We start from the raw sequence: 13,836 nt of genomic DNA on the forward strand, positions 1-13,836 counted from the left end.
TAGAAGATACATTGAACAAAAGTCGTGTAATTATTTAATGACAATTATGATAAAATCAATAAAGGAAAATTACATCTGAAAATAGCCTCTAACATTGCCTAAGATGAGAAGGCAAAGACGTCTGAAGAACAGATATTTAAGTGAGCACCTAAACAAGGGATTTAGCAAAGGGAAGGGTGAAAAGGACGACTACTACACTTAGATGAAATGGCATGTGTGAAGATGCTGAAGAAGCGAGGGGCGTATTGCCTTCCAAGAACTGAAAGCAGATCAGTGGGAAAGATGGGGCTGGAGTCCAAGGCAGAGCTCAGATAATGCAGGGCCTTGTAGACTTAAACATTTTGGACTTCACACCAAAAGCAATAGGAACTAAGGAGTGACAATCATATCTGTATTTAAAAAATTATCACCCTGGCCACTGCGTGGAGAATGGTTTGGAGGGAAAACAGAGGGAGGCAGGAAACCAATTAGGGGGTGAGAATAGAACTTACAGGTGGAGGCGATGCTGGGTTTGACTAGGGAATTTACAGTCGGGACAGAAAAGCGGGTGGATTCAAGATCTCCATAGCACGTATGCTACCGACTAGGGTGACTGATTTGAGTGCGGGAAATGAAAGACAGAGAAGCTCCAAGGTGCTCCAGGCTCCTTTTATTAAGATAGGGAACAGTGCAGGCCAGATTGTGGGAGAATGGGAAATCCAAAGTTTTGCTTGGGATATGTTCGAGACAGGATGTCCGTATCAGCCAAATGATAGTGGAGCTCATTAGCAAACTAGGGTAGAGATATAAATTGGCAGCCTTGGGGTGCAGTCAGTTAAGTGCTCGACTATTGGTTTCGGCTCAGGTCACGATCCCAGGGTTGTGGGATGGAGCGCACACTGAGCATAAAGACTGCTTGGGATTCTCTCTCTCTCTCGTTCAAAAATTTTTTTAAATTTATATTTGGCAGCCTTTGGCCAGTAAATAGCAGTTGAAGCCATGAAAATAGAAGAGATTGCCCTGAGGGGCAAAGTGGAGTGAGAAGAGAAAATGGTCTAGGACTGAGTCCTAAAGAAGTCCCAGTGTTTAAAGTGCACAAAGACGAGCCAACGGAGAAGAAAGAAAAGGCTAGAAGGCTAATAAGACAGCAAACAGAGCATAATAACATGAAAACTAAGGGAAGACATGGTTTCCAGGAGGGAGAAGGGCACCTGGCTGGCTTAGCATGTGGAGCATGTGACTCTTGATCTCAGGGTTGTGAGTTCAAGCCCCATGTTGTATGTGGGGGCTACGTGTGTTTAAAAAAAAGAAAAAAAAATCAGATATGCTCCTAATTCCTTCAGCTGACTTGATTTTCTTTATTTGAGCCTCTAAAGCATTTTGACCATACCTCTAATCCTGCTTTTTACTACAATTCTGCTTTATGCTGTTTTATTCCCCTACTAAAATATAAAACCCCAGAGTAAAGAGTGATGGCTTAGCCACCTCTACCCCTAAAAGCACCTACAACAGTTGTTTGCAAAAGGTAACATATAGACATTTTTACAATTATGAAGTACACAAAATGGCTCATTTAAAAATTTAGTTGTTTCAAGATCAAGTCTCCATATACTGTATAATCAAGAAATACTAAAGACTGAGAAATTAAACTAAAAGACAGCAAGAGCCACAGTCAACAAAATCTGTTAAAATAAATCTAGTCCTGGGACGCCTGGGTGGTTCAGTCGGTTAAGGGTCCGACTTCAGCTCAGGTCACGATCTCGTGATCCATGAGTTCGAGCCCCACGTCAGGCTCTGGGCTGATGGCTCAGAGCCTGGAGCCTGCTTCCGATTCTGTGTCTCCCTCTCTCTCTGCCCCTCCCCCGTTCAGGCTCTGTCTCTCTCTGTCTCAAAAATAAATAAACGTTAAAAAAATTTTTTTTTTAAATAAATCTAGTCCTATCATGAAGGGCAGATATTTTTTTATCATCCTCCTGCCTCAGAAACTAAAGAATGGTGACTCAGAAAACAAATTCCATGGCACGACAATATGAAAATCAATACTAAATAAACATCATCATCTATCTTACTCAGTGATTTAACTCAGTATGGAATCAGATACCTTTTAGTCATCCGAGAAGACATACGGAACTTTCTGGACATCTGCTGCTGTTATCAGAGTCCTATGGCTTAATATAGTTAGATAGTTAATATAGTTATCATTATATAATTTAATTTACTTACCAGTTTTAACTAACAAAATAGTTATTTTAGACATCAGATCTTCCATACATGAAAAAAATTTAAAAATCAGTAATTGCCAAGTTAAAGAAATCCCACCAGGAAAGGACTAAAAATGCAGGCAGCATTCATCTTCAGACAATTTACCCAAAAAATACCCAATTCTGGAGGGTAACACTAACTCTTTTAATATCTTTTAAAATATTAAACCTCTATTTCAAAATGGACATGGTACTTCATATATACTCACTTTTCATAATTCTTTCCTCAACTCAATGTTTCAGCCAAAACTTCAAGCATTTGAAATTGTTGAACAGTAATTTCAGCTGACCCACCAAGAGAACACAAGTAGATGTCTGTTAATTTTATGTGTCAACCTGACTGGCCAGGGGTGCCCAGATTACATGTTATATCTAGGTGTGTCTGAGAGGATGCTTCTGGACAGGATTAGCATTTGCATCACTGGGCTGGGAAAATTTCCCTCCCCAATGTGTGGGTGGGCATCTTTTGGTCTGCTGAGAACCTGAATAAAATAAAGGGAGATGAAGAAGGAATTGATCCCTTTTTTCCTGCCTCACTGCTGAGCATCTCATATTCTCCTGTCCTCATACTGGGATTCATACCATTGATTCCACTGGTTCTCAAGGCTTCAGGTTCAGACTGAATTATGCTGTTGGCCTTTTTGGGTCTCCAGCCTGTATGACAGATCGTGGGATTTCTTAGCTTCCATAATACATGAGCCAACTTCTCATAATTAAAAAAATATGTATTTTTAAAAATGTATATATACACCTTGTTGGTTCTGTTTCTCTGAAAAAACCCTAATACAGTATACAGAGAGATATTTTATCTGGTACTTCCCTCAATATACCCCATCAAATACCAAAAGGAAATAACATATCCTTTGAAATATTGCCGTCATGATATAAAATAGTGAAATTTACTGAAAATTTCTAAAATCCTTCAAAAATAAACAATTATTTTATTAAACAAACAGTAACAATTTGGGGGGAAATTTTGGGAAATATGGTTTCAGTACAATAGTATCACAGAAATTCACATAACTATATTTAAGCAGAAGTTCACTTTAGCTTATTTTCAGCTCATAATTACATACGTTCAAAATGCCATTGGTTTCTTCTTAACGGTCTGGTAAATGCTGGAACTGATACACTTCAATGATAATTTCCCTAGGAGGTCTGCTAAAAGAAAAAGTCATGCAAAACCAAACGAAAGCTTAAGAGTGATGTTGTATTTTGACATGGGCTGTAGCTACCTAATTGTATCAATCTGAAAGCTTATACATAAATAAGCACAGTGTTAGGAATTAGCATTGTATAAACTATCAGCTATCAGTGTGAACCCTTCCATGGCTTTCTCTGGTCATCTAGCACCATTTTGATTCCCTTGTCCTTGTGATAAGTGGGTAAAGGTCAAGAAATACCCGAGTAAAAACAAAGACAAGTGATTTTTGCTCACTATCTCATGTTTTTATTACCAGCTAATGTTTTTTCTCATAATTTGAGTAGCTATTAACAAAAAAAGTGTTTCTTTTCATATTTCATGTAAAGCCTCAAAGACAACCAGAATATCATCTGTATTCGGTACCTCTCACACCAGAAAAAGGCTTAAGTAAAACTAATTAAAATATTTGGGAATTTAGTTGTGTCAATAATACTCTAACTGAAAGGTCTTTTAAATGAAAAGATTTTTTTTTTAATTTTTTTTATTTACCTATGATTCTAAGACATGCAAGAAACCAAAAAATCACACTTTTCTCTGAAATTATACATTGTATACGTATTGCAAAAACATTAAACATTAAATAATTTAAATTGAGTTAAATACATGACTACATTTAATAAATTTAGGAATTGGAAGCATTAATAGAACACAAAAAACTGCTCAAATTAAATTCTAGATTAAAAAAAAAAACACAATAAAACCTGTTATTTATTGTCCAAAAGCCAAAATACCTATTTGGTGGCTATTAAAATAGGTGTATTTGCAGAGGATTTTTAAGGCAGCGAGGCTACTCTGTATGATACTACAGTGGTGACTATATGACCTTCTGCACTTGTCAAAACTCACAGAATGGACAATACCAGGAGCGAACCCTAAATTTGGGTGATAACACTATGCCAATGTAGGTTCACTGATTTTAGCAAATGTATGATTCTGGTGGGCTATGTTGATGATGAGCAAGGTGTGTGTATGTGGGGGTCAGGGGTACCTGGGAACTCTCTGTACCTTCCTGTCAATTTTGCTGTGAACCTAAAACTGCTCTAAAAAAATAAAGTCATTTATCTCAAAGATGTAAAACACTACAGTCAAGGTGATTTCTCTTGAAAGTTCACGTGAGTACTGACCAATATTTCATTGTTCACAAATCTCAGAAAATTATTTCCAAATGCACACTGTCAACACCACCAGTATAACATAAACTCTAGGGAATAGAAGCAAAGAACGTGTAAATTAGGCATATTTTGTAGCTTGTGGAGATGATACCTAGGAAAAAAGGAATTAAGGGTTTACTTGAGAAAATCTTAATGAGACATACAGAACATAAGAACTAGAATGAAGAGGGTATTCTAAAGCTATACCAAAGTATCTTCTGGTCTAAAATATCACCATCTACCTCCTGGCATGTGTGAACAAGGTAAGAGAGAAAGAAAAATGGAAGACCATGACCACAGAGCAGTTGGTCTACTCATTAGCAAAACTAAAGTCAGACTTGCCAAGATCAAGGAAGGCATTATCTGTTTCTCCAAGCAGCTATTCTTTTGGGGCATAGTTTGCATAGCTGACTAACCTGAAATTAGGCCCACATACTGACTTCTAGTGAGTTCCTGAGAGAAACTGCAATAGAAAATATGTGCTATATAATGCTATCACGTACAGTTTCTTAAAAAACATGGGAAAATAGCACTGTGGATTATAGAACAAGTAGTTCATATATATATCTCTATATCTCTATATCTATAGAGATATATATAAACAGTAAAAAAAGGGAAATAATTATCATAAAATATTGAACTTGCTAATTAAGCTCATTTAGTTCTGCTAATTAGGAGGAGCTATATGGAGGATAATCTTATTCCAACTCCAATTAAAACAAAAGGTAAAATATTTGAGGGAGGAAAACACAGCAAAATGTGTACACACAAGGTTTCCAATTAAACTTCAACCTTCTGGTGTTTTCGTTTATTCTTGCCAAAACATAGCGTTCTATATTTGAAGTTTCTCGGAGATAAATAATTTATACAGTGGCAATGTGACGCCTTATGGGTAAGAAGTAAGAAACCTAGGGCACAACTCTTCCCCGAATACCTAAGAGCTGAAGTGGTTCGATGATTCATATTTGTTTTCTGAGAGAAGAGAGGTAGCAAGAGGTAAGCAGTGGAGTCAAGATCTAATCAAGAATGACTGGCACTGAAACAGTCAGTAGTAAAGTCTTCTACGTGTCTAACAGTACTAACAGAGACTTGATATACTAGATTTTAAATATCTAGGGAAAGCTTTCAAAAAACCCATAAATGTAAGATAGCAATCACCACCTATGGTTGAAATTCTCATTGATTTTATAATTTATTTAGTTGCCCCAGAAATACTACTCTTTATTTCACTATTTTGGCATAGTTTTAAAACATCCCCTTTATTTTGGATATCAGATATAATTCATCCCATTTTCTTTAATCAAATTTAATTTTCTATAAGATCCATTACACATTACAATTATGACCTCCATAAATAAATTGACAAATGTATTGATTTGTCTCTTTTCATTGGTAGCAAATTGAAATCCTAAGTCTTCTAAAAGAATGTCAAATTCTTCATCGAATTAATGTGTGATGTCTTCAAGATGGATTTAATCTGTGCCACTTGATAACAACCTTTTCTGGATTTGTAATGGTTTCTTTCCACTGATTCACTGCTTCAGTGTTATTACTGTCTTCGCTTATCCAAATCTAGAAAGGAACAGCACAACCATTTAACAGAGTCTGAATTCAAACTGCTAAGAACTCTTATGGATGAAAGACGAGTGGAAGTTTGGTTGACGTATTTTCAATTAAACATCTTTACATTTTTCCAAAATTTTGTTTGATTTCTATTTGAAACGTAAATGTTAAAATACTTAACCTAGTCACCCTGCAGACTGTTTTATATGAATCAATCCAATTTAAAAATTCAACATGAAAGATTATAAAAATCATTTCTCCCAAAACAGTAATTAGTATCTTTTGTTATTCAATAAGCCTAGGAGCTCAACTTACAATTGATCCTGACCATTTGAAACACTTCTGTGAGGATTAACGGAGACTAATCATGATTTAAGTTAGATTGGTAAGAAATGTCCATTTTAAGCACCTTTTACATTAGATAAAGCTGTGATTTTAATTGAAATCTAAACTAACTTTAGGTAATAGACATGAATGAATTTGAGAAAATTGCAAAGCATTATGCAAATGTAAGACATCACACTGGTTACATACCACAGAGGCAAGGTGGGCAAGGAACCCAAAGCCTGAATTCTCACCTCAGCTTTAGCACTACCAAGTGCCGCTACTTTGGAATTAACTTCTGTGAAACGGAGTTTCTAATTCTTTTAAATAAAGAAACTGGAGCAGGCCACTGATTTTCAACCTTTCCCCCTTAATTTCCTGATCTGAAGAACTTTACCTTCATACAAAATCTTACAAAGAACCTTAATATATGATATGAATCAGATAACGCCAGCATGCTCTGGCTGATGTAAGGGTGGGGAGACCTTGAGTCCACATTTGGCTACCCCATCATGATGGCTACTAAGGACACCAGAGAAGCCAGAGGGAACAGATGGACAGCCAGAACCCTTCCAGAATTATTATTCTTAACTGGACTCTCAACCAAGAAAATGGAATCACCAAAAACGTTATGCTGAAAATCACCTGAAATCTCCCATTCCATTCCTACATGATCGCTGAGGCTTAGTGAGATAGGAAGCCTTAACTGAATCCACTTCATGGGCCTCACGGCTTTGAAAAGTATGCTACCTATATGAGTTTTTGAGTCCAAACTCTTTCCCAAATAGGAATAAATGAAGAACGACAAAACTGTAATTTTTTAAATAAATGTTTTAGGTAAAACACATGAAGAAGTGGGTCAAAAAGTTATTACCAATCTTTCAAAATTCACATATAATTTAAGGATTTCACATAGGCTGCTAATAACATCTTGTTATCAAGCAGACAGAAGCCTTTAAACCAGTAATGTAGATTTTGGAATTTAAATTCAAGCCAAACAATCATAATTAAGATAAAAGATAATGAGCTACTTTTGGAAACTACAAAGGAAACAAGTCCCTATAGGATTGGCAAGTAAGCAAGCATTCTGTTGTCTTACACAGATGAATAAAATTTTTAAATAGATTAATCTAGACACCAATACTAACTATCTAAATACCACCACAACCACTGCTAACACTAATGTTTTCAAATTCAAATCTAACATTCAAATTTCAAATTCAAATCTAACATTATTCAGTTAATAGCACACAGAGTTAAACATTAAATCGAACAGGACACAGAAAGAAGAAAGTTGGATATCTCCAGCCTTACAAAATTTGATTTAAATACTTAGCGTCAAACTCAACAGTACTGAAAAACTGACCTTTCTTATAGTGTTTACAGCTGAGAAGCTCAGAAATAGACTTATTTCAAGATAAGAAGCCTGATTGCTCAGAAATTCCAACTATTTGTATTAAAGCAAAGTGTGACAAGATTTCATTTTTGTGGCAACATTAAATTTTATGATGCTGAAGAATTTTACTCTATTCAACTTCAATTTTATCCCGTATTCCCTTTGATGACTAACTGCCTTGAGCATACAAAAGTGCAAGCAAAGAATTCAAGATAAAAAATCCCTACTAACCTGCCCCACAAAGTGTCGTCTTCTTACAGAGCTCCGACTGTAAAGCTTAATGAGAAAAATAATTTCTTTTTCATTCTGTCTGAGTGGAAAAATCATAGTTTCTCCCCACTTTACTCTGCCACTGGAGGCCTTCAGTAAGCGTGTCTTCTTCTTATAAATCAACTCTCCTGAACTAAACATTGCCACCTTCACAAAAAAACCTAAACAATAAGAAATTTTGATATGTAAAACTTTATTTTAAATGTCATAAAAGATACATATCTATATGTTACATTTGGTGTGAAAATACAGATAAGCCGCTTCTCAAGATCTGACGAAAAAAAAAAAAAAGATCTGACGAGCTCTTGGCATAACGGAAAACATCTCTAGTAAACTTTATAGTTCTCATCACGCTTTACAAAAAACTACAGCAACCTCCAATGAATCTAATCTTTCTCTAACCTGAATGCCATTTAAAGACTGGAAACTGGAGGCATACATGACAGTCAGCAATAGGGCAGCACACACTGAAAAGTATTATACAAAAGAGAGGGGCCAACTCTTTGGACAGCTGGAGGAATTTAGTTCACGGTTGTACACAGATAAAATTCTTTGCTCGAGACTCCTGAGGTTAAACACACACCCACTAGAGAAAATTTACTGTTTAAATAAATGGAGATAGACAGCTTCCAGTAATGGCAGAATAGTTGTAGAAACTAACCTTCCCATAGATTAAAATTATAAATTCTGGGGGAAAAAATATAAAAAACAAGTGCACAAGCCATTAAAGATTGACCAAAAGCAGGCAGAAATTGGAGGAGAGTCAGCTTTTACAGATGGGAACTGCACTGGGTAAAATTCAGGTTTATATAACTTTTCCCCTAAGCATACTCCCCCGTCTCCCCCGTCTCACTGACACGTGGTCCCTACAGCTCAGGCAGAGAGGGCAGTCCGACTAGTTTGAGTAGTCATGGGATACAGCTGAGGTGGCCAGGGCAGCAAGAGAGTGAGGAGGGAACTTCCAGAAAAAAGGGAGCTGCCAAGTGAGGACCTAGACGGACCATCAGATTTCCAACATGGAGATTATGATAATCCTGACAGCGGTTTTGATCAAAGAAAGACCCTATTAATGTCATAAATAAATTCCATCTGTGGATTTCTACTGATGTCCTTATTTCCTAGAATATTAACCCTATGTAGCCCTGGTAATTTATTCTTTTAATACCACGTTAGATTTTATTTGCTTATTTTTATTTTATGATTTTTCCATCTATCTACATAAGTGGTAACAGTCTATAGCTATTTTTTGTGTGCACTATCCTTTCTGTTTTGATATCGAGAATATGCTAACCTCATAAAGTTACTTTTTCCATCGTTTCTCATGCTTTGGAACAGCTTATATAAAATAGGAATTAAATGTTCCCTGAAAGTTTGGTGGAATCCACCAGTAAAATCATCTTGGCCTGGTGCTTTTATTAGAGGAAATTCTTTAACTACCTACACATGGTTATCATTTCATTCAGATGCTCTCCCTCTTTTGCAGTGAATTTCAACAATTTTCTTCTCCAAAAATCAATTATTTTACAGAGATGTTCAAATGAATTGATATAGTTATAAATGGGGTTGTCTTATTTATTATTGAACCACCTTCAAATTTGAAATGTTATCTTCTTCCTTGTGCCTGTTTTCTTTATTTTTTGCTCGATCCAATTTACTGTAGGTTTGTCTATTTTACTGACCTTTTCGAAGAAAAAGTTTTTGGCTTTATTGATTATGTCTTTTGCTGTTGTCTCCGTATCTATCAACTTTGGCTTTACCTTTAATTCCTTACCTCTACTTTCCTTTGTATTTGCTGTTTTTTTCCTAACTTCCTGAGCTGAATGGTCGCGTGCGTTTATTTTCAGACATCCACTGCTTTTTGCCCACCTGCAGGGATCTTCTCTTCTTGTAGCCGAATGAAGGAGCACTCTTACCCCACTCTTAGCCCTTAGGGAGGACTGACTTCACACCTCCAGCTCTAGGAACAGCCATATATACCAGGCCTACGCAACCAAAACATCAGAGCCCCTTCTGGTGCCCAAAGGCACAGGGAAGGAAAAGTGTTTCAAGGTTTATGTGTGATATTTTCTGGGGGTTTTTTGAATTAAGTTTCTAGTTAGCAGAATACTCAACAATGGGCATAGACCTAGAGAAAAGATAAATTATCTAGGCTGGTGAAATATATCTGACAGTCCTCTGGACACTCAACCTATATAAACTAATGACCCAAATAAGGAATAGCATCAAATGGATAAAAATCTAAGAGACTATGGAGTAGAGTAGACACATGGCTAAAATCTGAAATCCAATAAAGTAATTTTAAATTAAAAGGTAAGTATTTAAGTTAAATAACAAAAGTATGATTTTAATTTCCATTGTTAAGAAATATAGGAAAAACTAGCTTTGACTAATATTTTCTGAAGATTTCACTTTGAACCACAGATATACTTACTCAAAGTGAGAGGTGATGAACAGCTTGGAAGGTATTGTGCCTCGAGAATCTGTAACTGAATTCTGCTATTTACTGCTTGAAAACAAGTCCCCAATTCAAGTTCTGCATGGCAAACCTAGGTATCAAAAAAGTACCATTTGATAATTAAGAATAAAGTTTTGGAGATATTTCAAAAATTCAAAAGCAAAGAGGTACAATTTTAAGTTTTGAAAGCGATGCTTTTTATTGACACACAAAATTATGGTAGAAAATATGGTTAGGATAAATGCATGGATTCTGTAAATACGAGGTACTCACTTTCATGGATTCTGAAAAGCCAAGTTAAACCTACATACTTGATCCTTCAAAACCAGGGAGGTCAAAAGATATTTCAAACTGAAAACAGATGAAATTCTTCAGCAGTTTTTGTAAAGAAAATGTCCATGAAATAAACACCAAAAAAGGCCACTTTCAAAACACTTAGTCATTTGAATTGTTTTTAAGAATACATAAACTATAATGAAAAGCTTCATATATAAGAACCACCATTATTTTTTCTGACTATAGACACAGCAGTAGATGCTACCCAGATTAGAAGATTTGAAGACAAAGGATTACTACAAGGAATAAATGTGTAGGTTAAGAGCTGAATTACTATGCTGAATGAGAGCCAGCCAAGAAAAGTTGGCAAAAAGGAAGCTAATGAAAGAGACGGAGGCAGTAAATAATAAGGAAAAGGTCAAAGAAAACCTGAGGCAAACAATGAAATGAAGGAGACTCAGAGGGGGAAAAGTTAAAATGTGCTCTTCTGTAGCACTGACTAAAGAAGAAAGTTAGTAATCCGTGAGATGGAACACAAGCCAGCCTACTTATGTGGATTTCAAGGTGCTTGGAGTAAAAAATCAAGGAGAGAAACATAAAGTCATCCAAACAGAAAAATACTACTGTTCACATGTTGAGAAGAAAGAACATCAGGTTAACAGACCTCCCTTGGGCCCAGCACAGACAGGCACAAAAATCTTTGTGAGTATGGATTCCAACAAAGCTACAGAATGGCTGAATGACACTTGATGAAGAGATTTGTATTTGATAATTACCGAGTATTCCCCAACCATCAGCACATAACTCACTGAAAAAGAACCTTTCCATGTATCTGCCATTGACTGAATCATGGGCGTTTCCTTCAAAACAGGATTCGGCATTTTAAAATTGCTCATGCCAGGATTAAAAAGATCTGTACGTGTGTCTACACACACACACACACACACACACACACACACACACACAGTGGAATATTACTCAGCCATAAAAAAGAATGAGATCTTGCCATGTGCTACAATGTGGATGGACCCAGAGGGTATCATGCTTAGTGAAATAAGATACAGACAAATATCATATGATGATACTCATATGTGGAACCGAAAAAACAAAACAAACAAACAGACTCTCACATACAGAGAACCAACTGGTGGTTGCCAGGAGGGAGGTGAGTGAGGGCATGGGTGAAGTAGATAAACGGGATTAAGAGGTACAAACTTCCAGTTATAAAATAAAGAAGTCATGGAGATGAAAAGTATAGCATAGGGAATATAGTCAGGAATACTATAATAGCACTACATGTGACAGATGGTAACTACACTTACTGTGGTAAACACAGAGTAATGTACAGAATCACTGACTCATTATGGTGTATACCTGAAGCTAATGTAACACTGTATGCCAATTATACCTGGATTTAAGAGGGTTTCTGATTTGTATTTCCCTGATAAGGAGCGACGCTGAACATCTTTTCACGTGCCTGTTGGCCATCTGGATGTCTTCTTTAGAGAAGTGTCTATTCATGTTTGGCACTTGTACCCCAATGTTCATAGCAGCACTCTCAACAATAGCCAAATTATGGAAAGAGCCTAAATGTCCATCAACTGATGAATGGATAAAGAAATTGTGGTATATATACACAATGGAATACTATGTGGCAATGAGAAAAAATGAAATATGGCCTTTTGTAGCAACGTGGATGGAACTGGAGAGTGTAATGCTAAGTGAAATAAGCCATACAGAGAAAGACAGATACCATATGGTTTCACTCTTATGTGGATCCTGAGAAACTTAACAGGAACCCATGGGGGAGGGGAAGGGGGAAAAAAAAAAAAAGAGGTTAGAGTGGGAGAGAGCCAAAGCATAAGAGACTGTTAAAAACTGAGAACAAACTGAGGGTTGATGGGGGGTGGGAGGGAGGGGAGGGTGGGTGATGGGTATTGAGGAGGGCACCTTTTGGGATGAGCACTGGGTGTTGTATGGAAACCAATTTGTCAATAAATTTCATATATATAAAAAAAAAAATAAGAGGGTTTCTGGGGGTGGGGGAGAGGGGAAAGTGGGTGATGGGCATTGAGGAGGGTACCTGTTGGGATGAGCACTGGGTGTGGTATGGAACCAATTTGACAATAAATTATATTTAATAAATAAATAAGTAAATAAAAATTTTTTTTTTCAATGTTTATTTTTGGGACAGAGAGAGACAGAGCATGAACAGGGGAGGGGCAGAGTGAGAGGGAGACACAGAATCGGAAACAGGCTCCAGACTCCGAGCCATCAGCCCGGAGCCTGACGCGGGGCTCGAACTCACGGACCGCGAGATCGTGACCTGGCTGAAGTCGGACGCTTAACCGACTGCGCCACCCAGGCGCCCCAAAAATTTTAAAATTAAATTGGTCATGACATAAATCGAGAGCGAGGCAGTGAAAAGTGAACCACTTTAAAGTTTAAACTCAACTGTCAAGGTTAGACTCCCCCTTGAAAAGTCTAAAATGATGATCAAACTTATCTATTTTGGCAACAAATGCTGAATTCTAATAAAAAAGTGAAAGTACTATTTTTGCTTTTGTAATCAGAGTTTAAGAATGGATTAAAAAATCTTTTTTGGCAGCCATATATAAAACGGAGCCCTCTCTTATTTAAAAAAACGCTGCTGTTCTTGGCATTTAAAAAAATAGATTAAATACAGTTACTTGGGGTGGTCGGTGGCTCGGTCGGTTGAGAGCACGACTCCGGAGTTTGGCCCAGGTCGTGATCTTCCAACTGTAAGATGGAGCCCCATGTCAGACTCTGTGCTGACAGTGCAGAGCCTGCTCGGGACTCTCCCTCTCCCTCTCTCGCTGCCCCTCCCCTGCTGGTGCTCTCTCAAAATAAATAAATAAACATTAAAAAAACAACAACAGCTATTTATTATTTACAAAACACCAAGGAAACTATGGGTAAAATTTTTTTGTTATTAT

At 36.8% G+C, this 13,836-nt stretch overlaps 1 protein-coding gene across 1 annotated transcript in view; it reads right to left on the minus strand.

Moving 5' to 3' along the window:
- Window positions 1-3,120: 3,120 nt before the first annotated feature.
- Window positions 3,121-13,836, minus strand: part of TC2N (tandem C2 domains, nuclear) — a 47,372-nt gene continuing 36,656 nt past the window's right edge. Inside the window, exons 10-12 of the mRNA XM_030319800.2 lie at window positions 10,580-10,694; window positions 8,110-8,309; window positions 3,121-6,167 (exon numbers count right to left, since the gene is read on the minus strand). Coding sequence (XP_030175660.1) covers window positions 6,057-6,167; window positions 8,110-8,309; window positions 10,580-10,694 — 426 coding nt within the window. The 3' untranslated portion in view covers window positions 3,121-6,056. The remainder of the gene's footprint in view (window positions 6,168-8,109; window positions 8,310-10,579; window positions 10,695-13,836) is intronic.

This window comes from Lynx canadensis, chromosome B3, assembly GCF_007474595.2.
Source record: "Lynx canadensis isolate LIC74 chromosome B3, mLynCan4.pri.v2, whole genome shotgun sequence".
NCBI classification, from domain to species: domain Eukaryota; kingdom Metazoa; phylum Chordata; class Mammalia; order Carnivora; family Felidae; genus Lynx; species Lynx canadensis.